This window comes from Mauremys mutica, chromosome 9, assembly GCF_020497125.1.
Source record: "Mauremys mutica isolate MM-2020 ecotype Southern chromosome 9, ASM2049712v1, whole genome shotgun sequence".
Lineage (NCBI taxonomy): Eukaryota > Metazoa > Chordata > Testudines > Geoemydidae > Mauremys > Mauremys mutica.
In genome coordinates, this window is record NC_059080.1 from 103,729,934 (window position 1) to 103,753,370 (window position 23,437).

General features: G+C 42.0%; 1 protein-coding gene across 1 annotated transcript in view; it reads right to left on the reverse strand.

Moving 5' to 3' along the window:
- ATP13A3 (ATPase 13A3) overlaps positions 1–23,437 on the reverse strand; it is a 110,571-nt gene that overhangs the window by 34,734 nt on the left and 52,400 nt on the right. Inside the window, exons 6-11 of the mRNA XM_045030653.1 lie at positions 20,980–21,060; positions 15,983–16,052; positions 14,028–14,162; positions 8,836–8,908; positions 5,288–5,419; positions 4,048–4,227 (exon numbers count right to left, since the gene is read on the reverse strand). Of these exons, the coding sequence (XP_044886588.1) occupies positions 4,048–4,227; positions 5,288–5,419; positions 8,836–8,908; positions 14,028–14,162; positions 15,983–16,052; positions 20,980–21,060 (671 nt within the window). The remainder of the gene's footprint in view (positions 1–4,047; positions 4,228–5,287; positions 5,420–8,835; positions 8,909–14,027; positions 14,163–15,982; positions 16,053–20,979; positions 21,061–23,437) is intronic.

Sequence of the window (23,437 nt, forward strand, 5' to 3'; positions counted from 1 at the left end):
CAAGGAGCAATGGTCTCAAGTTGCAGTGGGGGAGGTCTAGGTTGGATATTAGGAAACACTATTTCACTAGGTCAGTGGTGAAGCACTGGAATGGGTCACCTAGGGAGGTGGTGGAATCTCCTTCCTTAGAGGTGTTTAAATCAGGCTTGATGAAGCCCTGGCTGGGATGATTTAGTTGGGGATTGGTCCTGCTTTGAGCAGGGGGTTGGACTAGATGACCTCCTGAGGTCCCTTCCAACTCTGATATTCTATGATTGTATGGGCTTGGCAGAGTCACATAATGGCAGTAACTACGCTAAGACTATATCCTGTGGTTGAGGGATATGGATACCGCAGGGTTCCAGCTCACAGCATTAAAGAAGAACTGAGCGATGGATAAGGCCGCTCTACTCCATGTATCCCAAGCTACAGCGGTCACAAAAACACACGTGTAGCCACAACAGACACTGCTATTCAAAAGGAATCTGATCTCAGGTATAGGGGGCGTATGTACATCTGGAGTGAAATCTGTGTGGCCACTAACTCAAAGACAATTTGTTAATGCTAAGGGTCTAATCCTGAAAGGTGCTGAGTATCCATAACTCCCTCGCATTACTTCTGATACTTAGAGTGAGGCTCGTATTTTACATCTCAATATGCATAAGGAACAGTGCGTAACTGATGTCCCAGGAGCAATGCAAGAAGTATGGAATTTTGGGAAGTCACAATTCTTTCTGGCTCAGAAGGAGATTAACATAATATTCACCAGCCTCTTACTCAGTGATTACTTCACCTCTTTACATCAGACAGCACATTTGGAGTGTGGAACCACAGCTGCAGCTGTTCCCCTCCCAAATGCACAGACAGGGAAGCAGTGTCTCCTTTGAACCCACACTCCCGTCCGCACAGAGCAGGGATTCCTGTAAGCCAGGGAGGAGAATAGGTAGGACTCTACAACCCCTTACTCCCCTATGCAGCCACCTTAAGAAAATGTTTCTTCCAACAACACAGTCCACAGATCCATTATGTGGGTACTTCAGTCTGCACTCAGCATGGGGGCAGACCACATGTGTCAGTTACTGGCTGCATGAGAATCCCCTGCCAGCGGAAGCTCCCTCCAGTTGAGACAGCTCTCACAGGCAGATTCATTCAATTCTAAATTTCCTAAATTATAGATTTTGTTAACTACACTTTGAGGAAAAAGCACAGCAATTTTGCCTACTGGAGGATCACAGGGAATTCCACCTAACAAAATAAATCCAAACTTTTTGTCTATTTCCATCTCTAATCTGGATCATCTATTTGTCACAAGGACAGATTGAATCTCTGGACCTTTTTACTCAAAGAAAGGAAATGTTCATGTAAGCACAGAAGATTTTCCTATTCTTCATCATGCTTCGGTCCACAGATCTGTTCCAATGGGATTTTCACAGTCGTGTGCCTCCACGGTGGGAAGGAGAACCATTCTTTATACAAGGAAACTCAAAACAAGGTACGTTATACATTTCCATCTTCCCCTAGTGTGATGGAGTGTGGGCCCAAAAGGGTTAAGTAACCTGACAGACCACACCTGAGGGACATTTAGGCTTGATAAGCTATCCCTGACTGAGGATGGAGGCCAGCTGAGCAGCAGGGGGCTGGTATACGGCCAATTAGCAAAGGCAGGAGGAGGCTGCAGCATGGAAGCCTGTAGTCATTCTCTGGGCTGAGAGAGGGAAAAGGAGAAAACAAGCAGAACCCCTGGGATCTTGGCCCTGAGGAAGGTGGTGCAGAAGGAAGCTTGGTAGAGGTGGAGTAGGAAATGGCAGCAAGGTTTGTGACAGTGCACAAAGACCTGTAGTAGAGGGCGGGTCTAGGTTCCCCTACAGCCATGGGGGAAGTGGCACAGTCTGGGCAGTGAACTGGAAGACTGCCTCAGACAATTCTTACAGAGAGCCTTTGATACTGCAGAAGGGGGAAGACGCTTAGGGACCTGGCCGGAAGGCCACGCCATGAAGAGGGAGCTTCCCAACTCTCACAGAGGAAGCACTGTAACTCCTGGAGCATGAGAGGGGCCGCTGCATGCGCAGAGACAGAAGGGGACATCATGCTGGTCACAGCTATTCCCCAAATGAAACCACGAGGTGACCCAGTGGTGAGAAAAGAAACCAGTGACCCCTGGGGCCTAACGCCTGGAGAAAAAGTCCGCCCCAAAATGGCATTGGCTAAAGACTGGATGGCCAATATGTAAAATTTGGTGAATTTATGAACTTGTGGACATTTGCCCACATAGCAGATTTCAATACATGAGAACTGACTTCTCCAGCCTGAGACTGTCAGCACTTCTAGGAACTGAACTTTGATGTTCAAAATAAATAATATTTTTGAACATACTCAGGGAATGAGTGCTACGACAGGACTACCTGTCAGAATTAAAAGAACAATATTGGGTCTAATCTGAGAAAGCTCCTAATTTCCAAAATGTATCTAAGCAGAGACAGTAGCTCTTGGGAGGTGCTTAATGGACAGAAAGAATAAGAATACTTCCTGGCAGGGGTGCAATCTGGATAATTCCATAAGAGGCAGAATGAAGGTTCAAGGTTTTGCTCTATGACCTTGTGAGTCTGGAATAAGGTTGTTGCCCTAAGGAAGCATTTAATGTTGGGATTCGTACAAAACGTCCTTTTCTTCAACATGCTGGTAACATCATACTACAGAGACGTGACCTTTTGGCTTGGACATTGGTATATTCACATTAAGGCCCTCCTGAAAGAACTCAAAGCTAGGTTTTACTTGAATTAACATGATGCTTAAACTATAGACTATGCAGAACTATGGAGGTCTGTGGACCTCAGCATGACGAAGGACAATTTACAATATTGCCTTTAATTTGAAGTCAAGGCAGGAAGTGAGACTACTGGGCTCCCTTGCCAGAAGTTATTTGCAGACTACACATTGTACATGCAGAAAGAAAACCATATATAATTTTAAGAATGTTTACATTTAAGATATCTGCACTGACCTTCCTCAGCTTCCAATCCTCCACTACCAAGAGAACTCAAAAATCAACGAGAATGAAAAACAAAAGGAATCAGAAAGGAAGTAAGAATTTAAACTGAACATAAGCAGTGTTTCTATCAGAATTTGTCTTTTGAAAATAATTTTTGCTTTTTAACAGTAGTCCAGGGATATGTCCACTAGAAAAAAAATTACTATAAAATAAAAAGGAAATAAGATTAAAATAGAACTTCAGAAAAAAATCAGTTAGATGTTTTAAAAAACACACAGCAGTAAGATTAGAATAGAAGATGATTAGTCCATGCCTATATTAAAAATGAAAATCATCTATCCATGCATCTTATTCAGGCATTGATGAAAAGCTGTTAGAGGTTTAATGCTTTTACTGGGAAACTCCTTTAGAAAAATCACAATGTTTTATTCAAGCTAAACCTACCTCTCCTATCTAGAATTATGGTTTAAGCATAGGTCTATAGGTAGGTTGCTTTGTAAGAAACAGACTTGCAACATACTGACAGTTCTTCTGGGGAATCCTATGCAGAGTTTTAAAACGATAATTCTCACTACTTTAATAGCTCTGTTATCCAGACTATTAACATGACTGAGTATAGTGTTATAAATAAAGATAGTGAATATACAACAAGGTGTCTGTCATTTTGGGGCAGAGACTGCCTTTTAAATAAATTTACTTCTTTAACATGAGAGACAGACTCTCTCCATAGGCAAGTGTATCCAAAAGAAGAAAAAAAAAAATCAAAGAAATAGACACAATGCATTCTTGAGCAAAAACACTGCAAACTGAGTTTAATGCTACTGCAAATGTTTCTGGGCATGTTTTAAATCCCTTGACTCTAATGGTTAATTGATTTGTCAGTGCTGAAAAATCAATAGCCTGCAGGGCATTATCAAGTACCATTGTAATAAAAGTTTTAAAAGTAACTTTGTTAAATGCTTTGGGGAATATCTGTTTAACACAACTAAATTAACCGACAAAAGGTAGAAAGCAGCAGATAGACATAACTATAAAAATCAAATGGTACGCGAATAAGTAAGAACAATTAAAATTTGTACCTGTTCTCACTACTATGGCTTTGACTCGTTCTCCAGTATAAAAACGGGTTTGAATGACATTGGTCCCACAGAACAACGTGTGTCGCTTATGTACTTCTGGACTGTATACTTCATCTCCCATTGCTTTTGGGTCTTCTGCAGGATTTGGGAGATTAGTCTTTGTTACAGGAACACTTTCACCTTAAATGGAAAAAAAGTTCTTCAGTTCATCCAAATCAAATAGAAATAATAAGCACTTCTCATCCACAGCTCTCAAAGCACTTTCTAAAATAGTGAGTGTTATCCCCATTTTATAACAAAGAAATAAAGTGATCTGCTTAAATTAACTCAGCCAGACAGTAAAGCTGAGGAAAGAATCCAGGAGTCTTAATTTCCATTACCCCATTCTTTAACCTTCTAGACCTCCCACAGAATCCAAGAGTCTCGCTCCTAGTCTTCCCTCCTCTAAATCACTACACCAGTTAGCAAAACATGAAAATGTTGCTGCTTGTAGTACTGAAGGTAAAAAATAAAAACCTGTCAAACAATAAATTTAACTGTTGCTGTAAAGAGTCATTTGATACAGGCAAGGCTACCTATAGTAAGCTTTGCTAGCATATGTTCCTACATGCACCTTTATCCAGTTTTGATCAGTGGCTTGCTAATTATTCATGTAGCAATTTCAACACTTATAAACAAAAACAAAATACAGAGTTTCTAGCAATTAAACATGACCCAGATCAAAACCACGACTCATCTTGCCTAAAGGAAAGGCAATCCAAAAGCTTTGTACGGATGTATTTTTTTAGTACGGTTCACATTTTAAGACTTTACATTTGAGAATTCTTAAACTCTCAGCTTGCAGATTCCTTACTTAACAGAAACATGCTTATTTTAATTAAATAGTGAAAATAAAAGAGAGGTAAAAAAGAACAGTGAGATGAAGATACCTCATTACCCCATTAATTATACAAATATAGAGACTAGCATCTTGCACAATGAAGCCCTGATCTGGTTGGCTTATAGGCAGTACAGTACCACAATATAAATGCTTATTAAATAACATTAATATTGCCAAGATTTGAATAAATACTATCAATACCATCTTGAGTACATTATAAAAATACACATTTCAGGGTACGTAAACAAATTCCTTCTCATAAGGTAATTTGCAAGTCAGAAAAAGAACAATGACATAACTTTATCAACTAGCATTTTTAGTCGCATAGCTCAGCCATCCAGGATGTAAATTTTACTTCACCTGTTAACATGCTTTCATTAACGATGCAAGTACCACTGACAAGTACTGCATCACAGGGCATGATTGTCCCATTAGATGGAATCACCATGATGTCTCCAGGCACAAGGTCTGTGGAAAGGATCTCTTCTATTTCTGAAAGTAAGGTAAGAATTTAAGAACAAGCTCTTTTTCTGCAACTGTAAATGAAGTCTTGCAAATCAGCACCAGCAACAGAATCCTACATGGATGTAACAGCCATGGCCCAGGCTACAACAATTATGCTGCTGTTTCTATTATTAATAGTATAACTTAAAATGATTAAGCTAATGATTCACTAACACTCTGTATGGATCCTTGATTTTACACTGGTGGGTGCCTCAGAAATAATACAAACAATTTGCCACACAAGGAACCTAAGGCAGCTCAAGACTCCTGTTCTCCACATAAGAGCGGCCATGCTGGGTCAGACCAAAGGGCCATCTAGCTCAGTATCCTGTTTTCCAACAGTGGCCAATGCCAGGTGCCCCAGAGGGAATGAACAGAACAGGTAATCATAGAATCAGAACTGGAAGGGACCTTGAGAGGTCATCTAGTCCATTCCCCTGCACTCATGGCAGGACTAAGTATTATATAGACCATACCTGACAGGTGTTTGTCTAACCTGCTCTTAAAAATCTCCAATGATAGAGACTCCACAACCTCCCTAAGCAATTATTTCCAGTGCTTAACCACTCTGACTGAAAGTTTTTCCTAATGTCCAACTTAAACCTCCCTTGCTGCAATTTAAGCCCATTGCTTCCTGTCTTATCCTCAGAGGTTGAGAAAAACAATTTTTCTTCCTCCTCGTAACAACCTTTAACATACCTAAAAACTTATGTCCCCTCTCAGTCTTCTCTTCTCCAGACTAAACAAACCCAATTTTTTCAATCTTCCCTCATAGGTCATGTTTTCTAGACCTTTAATCATTTTTGTCGCTCTTCTCTGGACTCTCTCCAATTTGTTCACATCATTTCTGAAATGTGGTGCCCAGAACTGAACACAATAATCCAGCTGGGACCTAATCAGCGCCGAGTAGAGTGGAAGAATTACTGCTTGTGTCTTGCTTACAACACTCCTGCTAAACATCATCCAGAATGTTTGGTTTTTTTGCAACAGCGTTGCACTGTTGACTCATATTTAGCTTGTGGTCCACTATGACCCCCAGATCCCTTTCCGCAGTGCTCCTTCCTAGGCAGTCATTTCCCATGTTGTATGTGTGCAACTGATTGTTTCTCCTAACTGGAGTACTTTGCATTTGTCCCTATTGAATTTCATCGTATTTACTTCAGACCATTTCTCCAGCTTATCCAGATCATTTTGAATTTTAATCCTATCCTCCAAAGCACTTGCAACCCCTCCCAGCTTGGTATCGTCCGCCAACTTTATAAAAGTGTACTCTCTATGCCATTATCTAAATAATTGATGAAGATATTGAACAGGACCGGACCCAGAACTGATCCCTGCAGGACCCCTCTCGTTTTGCCCTTCCACCATGACTGTGAACCACTGATAACTACTCTCTGGGAATGGTTTTCCAACCACCTTAAAGTAATTCCATCTAGGCTGCATTTCCTTAGTTTGTTTCTGAGAAGGTCATGCGATATAGTATCAAAAGCTTTATCAAAGTCAAGATATACCATACACCTCTACCCCGATATAATGCGGTTGTGGGGAGCCAAAAATCCCTACCACATTATAGGTGAAACGCCGTTATATCGGGGTAGCAGTGGAAGGGCTGCAGCGGTGATTTAAAGGGCCCAGGGCTCCCCGCAACAGCCGGAGCCCAGGGCCCTTTAAATTGCCGGAGAGCCCCGCTGCTGCAGCCCCGAGGGAGCAGCGGCAGGGCTCCGGCGGTGATTTAAAGAGCTCCAGGCTCCGGCCACTGAAGAGCGCCCGGGCCCTTTAAATTGCCGGCTGAGCCCCACTGCCACAACCCCGTGGTAGGGCGGCAGGGCTCCAGCAGTGATTTAAAGAGCTCCGGGCTCCAGCCTCTGTGGAGAGCTCGGGCCCTTTAAATCACCAGCGAGCCCCACTGCCGCAGCCCCAGGGTAGTGGCGCAGGGCTCCGGCGGTGCTTTAAAGGACCTGGGGCTCCCCCGCAGCAGCCGGAGCCTTGGGCCCTTTAAAGCGCCGCTGGAGCCCTGCTGTTACTGCGCTATATGCAAACCCATGTTATAGCGGGTCGCGTTATAGAGGGGTAGAGGTGTATCAACCACTTCCCCCATCCACAAGGCTTGTTACCCTGTCAAAGAAAGCTCTCAGGTTGGTTTGATAGGATTTGTTTTTGACAAATCCATGCTGACTGTTACTTATCACCTTATTATCTTCTAGATGTTTGCAAATTGATTGCTTAATTCTTTGCTCCATTATCTTTCTGGGAACAGAAGTTAAGCTGACTGGTCTGTAATTTCCCGGGTTGTCCTTATTTCCCTTTTTATAGATGGACACTATATTTGCCGTTTCCCAGTCTTCTGGAATCTCTCCCGTCTTCCATGACTTTTCAAAGATAATCACTGCTGGCTCAGCTATCTCCTCAGTCAGCTCCGTGAGTATTCTAGGATGCATTTCATCAGGCCCTGGTGACTTGAAGACATCTAACTTGTCCAAGTAATTTTTAACTCTTTCTTTCCCTATTTTAGCCTCTTCTGATCCTACCTCATTTTCACTGGCATTCACTACGTTAGACATCCAATCACCAACAACCTTTTTGGTGAAAACCAAAACAAAGAAGTCATTAAGAACCTATGCCATTTCCACATTGTCTATTATTATTTCCCTTCCCCACCCCCCATTAAGTAACGGGCCTACCTGTTACTCAATGAAGGACCATCAAGTGATCCATCCCGTCGCCCATTCCCAGCTTCCAGCAAACAGAGGCTAGGGACACCATCCCTGCCCTTCCTGCCTAATAGCCATTGAACTTATCTAGTTCTTTTTTGAAACTTGTTATAGTCTTGGCCTTCACAACATCCTCTGGCAAGGAGTTCCACAGGTTGACTGTGCGTTGTGTGAAGAAATACTTCCTTTTGTTTGTTCTAAACCTGCTGCTTGTTCATTTAATTTGGTGACCCCTAGTTCTTGTGTTATGAGAACAACGCCACCAGAACCTGGAACAGTTGGCGATGTGGCTGCCAAAGGAGGTTACAGCCCTGCTCTGATTCACTGAAAGGTACTAGAAAATGTCTCCCCGTGGGGTTTCTATTTTTATCCTTTAGGCCAGAAGTAGGATATTGCAACGTTAGCTATATGCATGGAGAGGTAGATAAACGAAAATGGGGGAGGGACACAAGGGGCTTGTCTAGACCTGCTCCAGCATAAATGCTGATCTGATCATCTGGAAGAAGACACTCAAGTAGATTATCTTTTCCAACTTTTAACTTCACACCTATCCCTTTTCCTGAACAATGCTGCTAAGAGATCACAAGGACTCAATTACTTTAATCATACAGAACTATGCAAGGACCTGTATTGATTTTAAACTATTCATTAAGGACCAGTTTTAGATTTATCTTTTCAACCAGGGAAACTTACCTTGATTCGCTCTGCTGACAGAAACTCTGACAATGCTGTGAGCCGCCACCATGTCATGTAACATAATATATTGCTGGAAGGGGGGAAAAGAACAAGTCACTAATTAGAAGCACTAACAGCCTTCTAGATCCATAGAGAGACAAGGTGGGTGAGGTAATATCTTTTATTGGACCAACTTCTGTTGGTGAGAGACACAAACTTTCAAGCTTACACGGAGCTCTTTATGTTTAGCAGAAGGAGCTAACATGGAATTCAAGGGACTATTCAAGGAGAAGTGGCTCTTTCCCTCCATGGCTGGGGAGGTGTTAAAGGAAGTGGGAGGGTGGCAGCTGCGGGGGGGGGCGGGGGGGGGGGGTTGTTAGTGGGTTACAGATTGTTGTAATAAGCCATAAATCCAGCGTCTCTGTTCAGTCCATGATTTGTAGTATCTAGCAGGATTATGAATTTAAGTTCCCAGACTCATATTTTGAAGGTGTTGTGCAAGTTTCCTTTGAGGATGAGGACTGATAGGTCACATATAGAGCAATGACTCTGTGAAGTGTTACAGGTGATAGGGTGTTCTTGTCTTTCATCATTTTCCTATGAGAGTTTATTAGAGTGCACAGCGATTGTCTGGTTTCACCCACACGGTTGTTATTTGAGCATTTAGTATACTGGATGAGGTACACCACATGTTGTCATGAGCATGTGTTGGACACATGGATCTCGAAAGGTGTGTTGAGGGGGGTGTTGAGCATCGTAGCAGTGGAGATATGACTGCAGGCTTTGCATCTGTTGCTCTGGCAGGGTCTGGTGCCGCTTTGAGTTGATGTGTCCTGGTCTGTGAGGAGCTTGCTTCTGATGATGAGCTTGGAGAGGCTGGAGGGTTGTTTGAAGTTGAGGTTCAGGAAAGATTTCTTTCAGGATCAGCATGGGTTGTAGTTGTCTGAGGACACCTCATACGGGTTCCAGTGTGTGGTGGTAGGAGGCGGTTTTATTTCTGTATTGAAGCAGGTTCTCTTGGGTTATTTGGATGATGTGATCTACTTCTCTTGTGGAGTGTCCTTGTTTGGTGAAGGTGGCTTTGAGTGTGTTAAGGTGTATATCCTGGACTTTCTCCTCAGAGCATATTCTGTGGTATCTGAGCACCTGGCTGTAGATAACAGATTCCTTGGTGTGTTTGAGGTGGTTACTAGATCTGTGAAGGAGGTGTGGTGATTTGTGGGTTTCTTATATATCGTTGTCTGTTGGGTTCCATTATTGAAGCTGATTGTCATGTCCAGGAAGTCGATGCTCATGTGAAAGTGCTCCAGAGAGAGTTTGATGGACGGGTGGTAGTTGCTGAAGTTGCGGTGGAAATCTTGAGGGAGTTTAAGGTGTCTGCCGAGAGGATGAAAATATCATCCATGATCCTCAGGCATATTATTGGTTTTGTGGTTCATTTGTCCAGAAATTCTTCTTCAAGGTGGCCCATATAAAGAGATTGGCATATTGGGAGCCATCCTACTACCCATGGTTTGGACAAAGTGACTGTTGTTGAATGGAAAACTGTTGTGAGTGAGGATGAAATGAATGAGTTTAATGATGTGTTTGAGGTGCATATCTGAGGGTTGTCCATTGTCCTGTAAATATTTGAGGCAGGCAGTCATGCCGTCATTGTGAGGGATGTTGGTGTATAGAGAAGTGACATCTGTGGTGGTGAGGATGGCGCTTTGAGGGACGCTGTTAATGTTGTAGTGTTTGTGAAGTCGGTTGTACCCTGGAGGAAGCTGGCCATTTGTGTGGTGAGTGGTTTGAGGATGGTTTCTATGAGTCTTGACATTCCTTCAGTGAGAGTGCTGTGGCCAGATATGACGGGTCTTCATGGGTTCCCTTGTTTGTGTGTCTTTGGAAGCATGTAGAAGGTTCAGGGGTGGGTTCTTGGGGAATGAGTTTGTAGACTTTCTCTTGGAGTTGTGTGTGGAAAGATTTGATGATATCCTTAAATTCCTGGGTAAACTGTGGCATGGGTTCTTCTCTGAGTTCTTTAGAGTAGGTGTGACGGAGAGTTGTTAGTTGACACTGCATGTTCTATATCCATAATCTATCATACCACAGAATAAGCTTCTTTAAATGACCTTGAACTGCATAGTACTATGGGACCCGTTCATATAGAATATTTTAGGAAATGGATTTGGATCAAAAAACCTGGAATGTGTCAACCTTTAAGGAGCAGTGCAAGGCCCATATTTTTACCCAGGCTTCTAGAGAGGGAGTGCAAATTCACTGAATAAATGCTAATTAAAGCTGATCAGAAATTTTCTGATGAAACTTTGCTTCCTCAGACAACACCGATTTGTTGAGCCCAACATATTTGGGTTCAATGACATTTCAGCGAATCCAAGGCAGTGTTTCCACAGCAGGGTGCCGGTGACCCCAGTGCTGCCAGGTTCACAGCTCCAGGGCAGACCCACTAGGGGACTGCCTTAGAGCCGCAGACTTCGGCATTTCTAGGGTCTGTGGCTCAGGGCACACCTGCCATGCCAGGGTTTCCAGGCTCCCTGCTGTAGAGCCGGGAGCCTGGCAATCCTGGAAGCCCCAGGCTCCCAACTCTGGACTCCAGGGGTATTGTTACACTGCAATAAAACACCATGGCTGGCCCACCTAAGCTGACTTGTGCTCGCAGGACCGGAACATCTACAGAGCCCGAACGTCTACACTGCAGTTTTACAGTACTGCAGCCTGAGCTCCATGAGCCCGAGTCAGCTGGAGGCGTTTTACTGCAGTGTAGCTATCGGCCTGGAGTCCTGGTGTCCCTGGCCGGGAATGGCAGGGCTGCTCCAGAGCTGCAGGCTGTCGGAGCCCCGCGCTGCTGAGTGAAACTGACATTGTCAGTTTCATAGCTCTTAACCCAGCAGCTTCAGGTCCTGGGGAGTAAAAATCAAAATTAATTTTGGGGGTTTTTTTGTTTCAGTGAAAAATCTAAAAATGTCAATTTTGGCTTAACCCAAACTGATTTTATCATCATATTTTTGGTTCATCTCCCAAACTGAAAAATGAATTATTCTCTCTGCTCTAATTCTAATGCAAACATCATGCTCACTAATTTATATACATTTTAAAAATGCAGAGTTTGATTGTGAACTTTAAATGCTGCTGTTTTAAAAAAAAACAAAGTCTTTTCTGACCTCAACTACTGAACATTGCTTTTAAATGGTTCCATGGTAGTTCTGTCTTCAGTCAAGACTTCCTGACTCTGAACTCAGAGTCCCACAAACTATATTATAATCTCATTAATCTCAACTTCAGTAAACTGCAACCTCCATCTCGGCACTGAAAGTGGATCACCAGATTTGCAGTTCACTGTGCGACAGTGAACCCTCTTCATTCTCTCTTCCAAGGAGGAGGAGTCCATACAAGGTGGAGCAACCAGTATCAACAAACAATCTTTTGTAAGTGTTGTAATGAACCGTGAGACTGAACTAGGAGTTGTAGTGTCATTCCTCCCTTTGGCCAACAGGAGATAAACATCCATAACGACCCAACTCCAAGGCCACATGTTTTTCAGTGTGACCTCTGTGTATCTGTTTATGAGGGTCAAACTGAGAAGCCAAATCCAAGGACCCAGGAACTCTAGATCTGACTGCACCAACTTTCATAACATGGACCATTCTCTTACCCTCACTAATCCACATAAATTAGGTAAATTTTTGGAGATGTAAACAGTATCTCCATAGAACAGAGCACATGAAGGACTTTAGGTAAAGGATCAGAGGGATAGCCGTGTTAGTCTGGTTCTGTAGAAGCAGCAAAGAATCCTGTGGCACCTTATAGACTAACAGACGTTTTGCAGCATGAGCTTTCGTGGGTGAATACCCACCTCTTCGGATGCAAGCAGTGGAAATTTCCAGGGGCAGGTGTGTATATATAAGCAAGCAAGAAGCAAGCTAGAGATAACGAGGTTAGATCAATCAGGGAGGATGAGGCCCTGTTCCAGCAGCTGAGGTGTGAAAACCAAGGGAGGAGAAACTGGTTCTGTAATTGGCAAGCCATTCACAGTCTTTGTTTAGTCCTGAGCTGATGGTGTTAAATTTGCAGATGAACTGGAGCTCAGCAGTTTCTCTTTGAAGTCTGGTCCTAAAGGTTTTTTTGCTGTAGAATGGCCACCTTAAAATCTGCTATTGTGTGGCCAGGGAGGTTGAAGTGTTCTCCTACAGGTTTTTGTATATTGCCATTCCTAATGTCTGATTTGTGTCCATTTATCCTTTTCCTTAGAGACTGTCCAGTTTGGCCGATGTACATAGCAGAGGGGCATTGCTGGTATATGATGGCGTATATTACATTGGTGGACGTGCAGGTGAATGAACCGGTGATGGTGTGGCTGATCTGGTTAGGTCCTGTGATGGTGTTGCTGGTGTAGATATGTGGGCAGAGTTGGCATCGAGGTTTGTTGCATGGGTTGGTTCCTGAGCTAGAGTTACAATGGTGCGGTGTGCAGTTGCTGGTGAGAATATGCTTCAGGTTGGCAGGTTGTCTGTGGGCGAGGACTGGCCTGCCACCCAAGGCCTGTGAAAGTGTGGGATCATTGTCCAGGATGGGTTGTAGATCCCTGATGATGCGTTGGAGGGGTTTGAGCTGGGGACTGTATGTGATGGCCAGTGGAGTCCTGTTGGTTTCTTTCTTGGGTTTGAAAGAAATTTGGGTGCAAATTTAACACCATCAGCTCAGGACTAAACAAAGACTGTGAATGGCTTGCCAATTACAGAACCAGTTTCTCCTCCCTTGGTTTTCACACCTCAGCTGCTGAAACAGGGCCTTATCCTCCCTGATTGATCTAACCTCGTTATCTCTAGCTTGCTTCTTGCTTGCTTATATATACACCTGCCCCTGGAAATTTCCACTGCTTGCATCCGAAGAGGTGGGTATTCACCCACGAAAGCTCATGCTGCAAAACGTCTGTTAGTCTATAAGGTGCCACAGGATTCTTTGCTGCTTCTTTAGGTTAAGGATTCTTATACACTTTAAACATAGATAATTGGTCTTATCTCCCTTTCTGGGGGAAAAAAGGGTTTGTTTTGTTGTTTTAAATATTGAGTTCTTTGGAGTCAATTTCATCTCAAAATTACACACACAATGAAGTTAAACTTTAAAGGGGTTTTCAGGGAATGATTTTGAAATGTGTACTCTAGTAAAAAATCGTATTAGTGATGACAGCTATGTTAATTTGAACTTACCTTTCTAATGGTGTACAATGAGCTAACAATGGATATCACAGACATAATCACAATCGCTAATGCATAGTAGTAATATTCATCAGTGACCCACAATATCACGCTGAACAGTTGGAAAATGTAAAACGGATTTAGAACCTGAGAGAGAAAAAGAGAAAAAACATACTAAGGTTACATCAAATGTAACCCTTCTCCTATATTAGTCTGAAATAAATTCAACTTATTCTCAGTGGGAGAAACTTAGGCTTTTCAGTTCCTTCTGTCTTAAAAAACGGTTTTCAAAGTTTTGCCTATGTGCGTCCTGTTTTTCACAAACATTTCACTTCACGTGCCAGAATAAATTATAAAATCAGAGTGATTTCCTTAAAAAGGGCAAAATTCCAAAGGCACACAGTTCTCAATGAAGTCAATGGGAGTAGCATGTGCAAGTGAGAGCAAAAGTCGGCCAAAACATTTTCTCCAACTTTTGCTATCTCTGCTTCCAATGACACTGAACACTTAACAGCATCCTCAAGAAAAAAAGACAATTTTAACTTGACTAACAAGGGAATTGGTATCCAAACAACTGCACAGCTGGAGGTCTGGCAAGTTTATTTTCCTAAGGAGCCCAAACTTCAGGAGTAACTGCTAGCTCAATGAGTTTAAAAACCATGTTATCCATAAAAAAGAACAACTCTAGTCATTTGTTTGTATCTCCAAGAGAAGATACAAAGAAAATGGAACAAGATAAACATGCAATTTAGACTTGCTTATCTGGTGAATACTATTATCGAGTCTTTACCACGTTTACAGTTTGGGACAAGTATATTTAGTGCTCATGAGTAGAGACCTGGCAAGAGCCAGACGCAGCATGGGTTTTTGCTGTTTAACTCTCTCCAGAGAGCTCTGATATGATCTGTAATGCTCTTGTTATTTAGACTCAGAACTGGCTTCTGGGACCCACAAAACCTGCAGCTGTTGGCTCCCCCTGATCAGGAGGTCTAAGAAATATTAAGGTCTGTCAGGGTTCCCTCCCCACTCTGAACTCTGGGGTACATATGTGGGAACCTGCATGAAAGACCCCCTAAGCTTATTTCTACCAGTTTAGGTTAAAACTTTCCCAAGGCACAAATCCTTTCCTTGTCCTTGGACGGTATCGCTGCCACCACCAAGTGATTTAGGCAAAGATTCGGGAAAAGGGCCACTTGGAGTCCCTGTTTCCCCCAAAATATTCCCCCAAAGCCCCTTCACCCCCCTCCCTGGGGAGGCTTAAGAATAATATCCTCACCAGTTGGTACTATGTGAGCACAGACCAAACCCCTGGGTTTTTGGGACACGGAAAATCAATCAGGTTCTTAAAAGAAGAATTTTATTTAAAAAAAAAAGTAAAAGAATCACACCTGCAAAATCAGGACGGAAAGTAACTGTACAGGGCAAATAAAAAGATTTAAAACACAGAGGATTTCCCTCTAGGCTTAGCTTCAAAGTTACAAAAAACAGAAATAAAACTCCCTCTTAGCATAGGGGAAATTCACAAGCTAAAACAAAAAATCTAATGCATTTTCTTGCCTTTACTTACAATTTTTGTAATCTTAGAGTCTCATTTCAGTTAGGGTTTTAGGAGATGTTTTTTCCTGCCTGGTCCCTCTCTCGTCCAGAGAGAGAACAAAACAAAGAGAGCACAAACAAAAACTCCCTCCCACCGGCCCCCCAGATTTGAAAGTCTCTTATGTCCTTCTTGGTCCTTTTGGTCAGGTGCCAACCAGGTTATTTGAGCTTCTAAACCCCTTATAGGTAAAGGAGGGATTTTATGCTACCCTTAGCTGTATGTTTATGACAAGGTCAATCTCACTAGTGAAGAAAAGGGTTAAAATTTACTTTATACAAAATAATCCTCATTTGAAACCTCACACACATTCATTGCCACTCCAAATATTTATTAATTCTACATAGTACTTTTTTTAATAAAAAGTTCTTACCTCCTTAATCAGAAGCTTAAAAATGGAAGGCACTTTCACGGCAATTTCATTTACTCCATAGAATACTTTTCTGTATGAAGTGAGAGCCAAAAAGTTAGTTGCTCTCTGGTTGCAGATAATTTATACCACACTACTGCTATTTTAACCTTAATTATTTTAAAGCACTTTATCTTCCCATTCATTTGAGAGTGTTAGGTGGTCTTTCACACAGTCAATATAGCCTTTTAAATGCTAGGCGAGGATGAATAATAGACAAATGTATCAGCAGTGAGTAGAAAAAAAATTGTGTCTGGATGAGACACTGCAGGCTTTGAACGTTAAGGTATTTATGATCTAGGTATACACTGAACCACAATCAAATTTTCTGGTGATGCCAAAAAAATCTGAGAGGTATCAAGCATACAACAGAAAAAAAAACCTAAACACAAAGTGACCTGAAGAGATAAAGATAGTGATCTACATATAATGATATGTGATGCTACACGAAACATAGAACTGTTGAGAAGAAACACACATACAAAACCAAAGAACAGTTACCTGGAAATAGTAAGAGAAAGATTTAGAGACAACAGTGGATAGCAAACTACATGTAAGTGTGATATCACTGACAACACCACATAAACAAGAGATGAGCCTGAGCAGATTAAGAATAACTACAGGACTCTGAGAATGAGGGTGAAAGGGTCGGGAGCTCAGGTGGTGTTCTCCTCCACCCTGCCAGGCACGGACAGACACATCCTGGAGATGAATGCACGGCTACAGAGATTACTTTGACAGGAGGGCTTTCTTTTCCTGGACCATGGTATGCTTTCCATGAAGGAGGACTGCTTTTGTCCACCTGACAAAGAAATGGAAGAGACTTTTGGGACATCACCTTGTCAATCTCATGAAGAGGACTTTAAACTAGTTAAGTATCAGAGGGGGAGCCGTGTTAGTCTGGATCTGTAAAAGCAGCAAAGAGTCCTGTGGCACCTTATAGACTAACAGACGTTTTGGAGAATGAGCTTTCGTAGGTGAATACCCACTTTGTCGGATGCACTAACAGACGTTTTGCAGCATGAGCTTTCATGGGTGAATACGAAAGAAGAAGTGAAGAAGTGGGTATTCACCCACGAAAGCTCATGCTCCAAAACGTCTGTTAGTCTATAAAGTGCCACAAGACTCTTTGCAGCTTTTAAACTAGACTCAGAGGGGCCAGCTGACAAAAGCCCATAGGTAGGTATTAAAATAGGTGACCCTGAAGAGGGCTGGAAGCAGGGGAGGAGGAGGAGAAATGGAAATTTACAACAGGGTCATAGGAGTAACAAGAGGGAAATCTCTGCAGGAAACTGCTCACCATCATAGAAGTCTATACACAAATGCAAGGAATATGGAAAATAAACATGAAGAACTGGAAGTCTCAGTACACAAGCTAAATTGTGACTTAAGTGGCATCTCAAAGGCTTGGTGGGATAACTCTCGTGACTGGAATATTGCTTGTTCAGGAAGGACAGGCAAGGACAAAAGAGAGGAGGTGTTGCATTATACAGCAGGAATATGTAAACTTGTTCTGAGGTCCAGAAAAAATTGAGAGGCAGACCAATTGAAAGTCTCCGGGTGAAGATAAAAGGGGGAAAAAAACAGGGGTGACATCATGATAGGGACCTACTACAGACCACCAAATCAGAAGGGGGAGGTGGATAAGGCATTTCTAGAACAAACAACAGAAATATTCAAAACACAAGACCTGGTAATAATGGAACTTTTCCAATAGATATCTGGATAGTAAAAGAAATATGGCAAAACACATGTCCAGTAAGTTCTTGGAATGTGCTGGGGACTTCTTTCAGATGATGGAGGAAGTGGCCAGGGGGACAGCCATTTTAGACTTGATGCTGACCAACAGGGAGGAACTGGTTACGAATCTGAAGATGGAAGGGAACTTGGCTGAAAGTGATCATGAAATGATAATTTTTTTATAATCCTAAGGAAAGGAAGGAGTGAGAGTAGACTTTAAAAAAAACACAACCGACATTGACAAACTCACAGAACTGGTAGGTAAGGTCCCATGGGAAGAAAATCTAAGGGAAAAAGGAGGTCAGAAGAGCTGGCATTTCTCAAAGAAACAATATTAAATGCACAACAGCTAACTAACTCAAATGTGAAGGAAAGATAGGAAGAACAGTAAGAGTCCAATATGGCTCCATGAGGAGCTCTTTAATGAATGAAAATCAAAAGGAATCCCACAAAAAGTGAAAACATGGACAAATTTCTATGGATGAGTACAAAAGAATAGTGTAAACACAAAGGAAGAAAATCAGAAAGGCTAAGGCACAAAATGAGTTATCACAGCAAGGGTCATTAGAGGCAATAAGAAGAGGCTCTATAAATACATTAGGAATTTACAAATGAAGAGTTTACTCAAGATAGTTAGGTCCAAAGCATGGTGCAGAGTTACAAAGAGATCTCGGTGCCTGGGAAACAAAATGGCAGATGAAATTCAATGTTAATGAATGCAAAGTAATGCACATTGGAAACCATAATCCCAACTGTACATATAAAATGATGGGCTCTAAACTAGCTGTTACCACTCAAGATAGAGATCTTGGAGTCATTGTGGATAGTTCTCTGGAAACATCCACTCAATGTGCCTCAGCAGTCAAAAAAAGCTACCAGAATGTTAGGAACCATTAGGAAAGGGATAGATAAGACAGAAAATATCATAATGCCACTACATAAATCTATGGTACACCCACACCATGAACACTGCCTGTAGTTCTGGTCACCCTGTCTCCAAAAAGGATATTAGAATTCTAAAAAGTACAGAAAAAGCAACAAAAATGATGACGGGTGTGGAACAGCTCTATATGAGGAGCGATTAAAAAGACTGGGACCGTTCAAGCTTTGAAAAGAGACAACTGATGGGAGATAGGATAGAGGTCTATAAAATCATGACTGGCGCAGAGACAGTGAATCAGGAAGTGTTATTTACTCCTTCACATAACACATGAACCAGGGGTCACCCAATGAAATTAGCAGGCAGCAGGCTTAAAACCAGCAAAAGGAAGTACTTCTTCACACTACACAGAATTCATTGCCAGGGGATGTTGTGAAAACCAAAAGTATAACTGGGTTCAAAAAAGAATGTTAAGTTCACAGAGAATAGGTCCATCAGTGGCTATTAGCCAACACCGTCAGGAATGCAATCCCATGCGCTGGGTGTCCCTACACCTCCGACTGCTAAAAGTCAGGACCGGACAACAAGGCAACAATCACTCAAAATATCCTGTTCTCCTCCCTCCCTCTAAAGCATATGATACCACCCACTGTGGGAAAACAGGATACTGGGCTAGATCGACCATTGCCCTGACCCAGCATGGCCATTCTTATGTTCTTATAAGTAAGAGAAAGACAAAGGAAAGCACAGGTCCACTATTTAATGGGGAAAGCAAGCTAATATGACACCAAGAACTCTGTTTAGAGTTTAATGGCTATTTTTGCTTCAGGTCTTTGCTAAAAAGGTTCACTGTGACCAGATGCTTAATCCAATTAATATTAACTACAAGGGGGAAGGAACACAAGCCAGAACAGGGAAAGAACAGATTAAAGAATATTTAGATAAGTTATATATATTCAAGTTGGCAGGGCCTGACAAAATTAATCCTCATACACTTCAAGGAACTAGCTGAAGCAATCTCAGAACCAGTACCTATCATCATCAAGAACTCATGGAGGACAGGTGACGTTCCAGAGGACTGGAAATGGGCAAACACCCTACCTATCTTATAAAATACACTTAAAAGTCAGAAGTTGAAACAAAATTCCTCTTTATTAATTACCATAAGATAAGTGAGATGGGGTGTACCAGGCCCTTTGAGGCCCCCTGTTGGAGGCCCCAAAGTCCCACCATACTCTACCCCAGGAAGGAGCAGTCGAGATGGGTCTTCCAGGCCTACCTAGATGGGCCTTGTGGAAGCAGCCAATCAGAGCCCAGCAGGCTCAGATAAAAGGACCTGCAGGACTGAGCAGGTCAGTCCCTGGCTGAGACCAGAAGGGTGCTCCTCTGTGGTCAAAGGAGCTTGATGGGCTGCATTTGCTAAACCTGGGAGTGAGAGGGTCTGAGAACTCTAGCCCTAAGGTTCCAGACAGAAGTAAAGAGGTCAGGTGGGATGAGGCCTAAGGAATGTAGCAGCAATCAAGTAAAGGAAGCAGTACGTGGCTGCTGTGTTGGTCCCTGGGTTGGGATCCTGAGTAGTGGGTGGGCTCAGGTTCCCCCTCCGGGCAGTGCTAGAGTGTCCCACACCTTGACAAGGGTTAAAAGTCCAGGAAAAGGGGCTAGATTTAAAGGGCCCTGAGACAGCACCACAGCCCTCAAATCTTTTTCAGAGTCACTGCTTCCCAGGATAGAGTCCCCCATTCTGTTAGCACAGCCTACATTCTTTGTTCCTAGATGTATACATTTTGCTCCATTGTGTTCACCAAACCCAGTTTCCTCCCAACTTTATCACCTTCACCTCGCCAGCTCTTAAGAGCCGTCATATCTCTTACCCACCTTATTGTATACACAATTGATTTCTGAATCTTTTGACAATTTGTGGATTTGAAAAGATTATTAAGCATCACAAGAATTTCCTGCCAGGAATTAAGCAATTAAAGCCTTTATTTTTCAAAGACAATAGGCATGGCCGATTCCACTGTTATGGTTATGGTAATGCTATTGCTGAAAAAATGATCTGACATGAACCTAGTTTAAGAGACTAGAAAAAAACACTTCTATCTATATTCAATGCCTATATAATCAATCACAAAGGAGACTATTCAAATTTAATGAGATTCCTCAATTCAAGGCTATACATGTAAAGTGTTCTTTTGAAGGGAAGTTTAACATCCAACCACAAACATTGATCACACTGAATTTTATTCATTTATGAGAAATATACCATAAACCCAGCTATCTAATAACCATGTACCTTTCTGACATCTCTTAGATTCATATTTTAGTCTGAATATTGTATTACCTGTCGTCATGCACCTCCTTAGTCAAACCTTTACTATGTTCATTATGAATTGAAGAGCAGGAAGTAGACTCATCCAGTCCCCTAAAATAATTGTAGAAATTAAACAAGTTCTCAGAATCAAGCTTCTTAGCTAATATTCTTTTTTAAAATATCCCATGAAGATGCTTAGGAACTGTAAAGACCAGACATTTTTATTAGAAGTTTAAGTTGCATTATACAAGAACAATATTAAAAAGCAGTCAGTTATGAATGTCATTCCACTTATTTTTGCCTAGTTATTGCAAGTATCAATTAGGTAAATTAAAGACTGAGCAGAAGACCACTGAATTCATCTCTTGGTTAGGTCAAGTCTGCCCTTTGGTTTTACAACACTTATTTTTTAATTTAAGTTTTTATTTTAAACACCTGTGTAACTAGCATTGGACGCTTCCACACAAAAAAACAGGCAAGAATTTATTTAATTTGTATTTAATAAAATGAATATGATATGGATTAGCTTTGACCTATAAATTACTATTCAAATCCCTCTTTAAAATTCTTTTCCATGAGGCCTACAAAAATTGACAAGAGTTAGACCACTGGTACAATGAAACCACTGCCATTGTCTCACTGTTTCTTTCTACCCCCTCCCACCCCCCCATACAACCTTAATTCAACCCCATTGTGCATATGCATTATGATACATTTTTAAATTATATGACATACCAATTTTCCCACAGGACCTCTGCCTCATTCAGTGCACAGGATGGATTCAATATTTCTTTTTATCTTCATCATTCAGTGTGTGTGGCCCCATGTATTTACTGCACATCATCCAAACACTACCCTAAATACAGAATTATTAGTTTCCTCATGGGTTTTCTATAGTGTTCATAGTATCAGTTTACCTCTTTACAAAGATTAATTAACGTATCTTCACAACATTCCTGTGAGGTGAGGTGGTATTCAGTTTCCTCATGTACAAAATGAGGAACTGGACACAGAGATTAAGGCCAAAATTGTCAAAAATGTCCATTAATTTTGGACAATCAATTTAAGAAGCCTAAGGCCTGATTTTTCAGAATAGTTAGCATTTTATAGCACTTTATATGTTTGACAGCAGAGCTCCCATGCACCTCATTTATAGTTGTGAACGCTTAGCTCTTCCGCAAATCTGACCCCAGGCGTGTTAAGTTGGGTACAAGGAAAATGAGGAACACATGTTGGCCATCGGAGAAATTCTGTGACTTGCCCAGAATCACATAGGAACTCTGTGGCAGAGGCCACGAGAGAATTAAATTCTCCAAGGGAGGCCTCAACAACAATGCAAACTTTTCTCTTCCTGCAGTTCCCTGCCACATTCACTATGCACTTTCCAACTTGTGCAACAAATGAGACAGGGGTCCTACACTGACAACAACCTCATTCGCTACACAACCCTGCTTCTCTCCCAGAGCACAGGAGAGAAAGTCATGTACAGAGTTTTTGTGCCTAGTGCCACTGGCAGATGAGATGAGCAACTGCACAGGAAACCCTGCTCAGCTCCTGAAGCCTGGGGATGGAGCACCCTAATTTACTCTGCGGGAATGGCATATGCACAGTCCAGTTCAGCAGGCAGGAATGTGAAGGGATGAAGTATGTTCAGCGCACATGGAATCTTCAGAGAATTTAGCAGCCAAGCTCTAACAAACTTCTTCTAAACACATGCAAACAGATTTTTCAGAGGCTTTTTCACAGAAACAGCAAAAGACATCCATGACACACAGGCAGCCCCCTCTGCCAATTTCATATGTCTGCTCCAAAGCATGGAAGGGGTAAAGCTACTTAATCAAACAACCAGCAGTTTTGTTTGTGGGGATTTTTAACAGAGGGGAAAAAACATACTTTCCCCTAACCTCATTGTCTGAAACAGATGAACCGTTTTAGCTGAAAGTAAAAACAAACAAACAAAACAAAAACCCACCACCCACACCTGAGGCAGACACCTCTCATGGAAAATCCAGCCTAAACAGTTTAAGTCTGGCAAACTACAAGCAACTGAAAATAGGGTCCTATCATGCAAAGTGCTGGGCAATGTTACCTGTAGGCACTGCTCTAATTAAGGTAAGTTTTGGGATTGAATACAGACTTCTGGTTACAAGATCTTTGCACTCAATTGAAACTAGCCAAGATATATATTTTCATCCCCAAAAAAGACAGTAAGTTTCCTTACAGTTTTATCACCACTTGTACTCTGATGTAGTGGTTTTGCTAACTTTTCATACTACTTTTTACAGATTTCTTTAGAAAGCAAGAAATGTTTGTGGAGCAACATGACTGACAGGCTTTCACTGACATAGCAAAGTTCCTTAATAGTGGGGTTTTCGTTATTTTTGCTTGCCTCCCTTCCCTCACCCCTTTTTTTTTTTTTTTTTTGGCCAAACGAACTGTGTCCTAGACTTGTTTTAGCCTTAGGAGCTGTTTGTTTAGATGGCTGCTC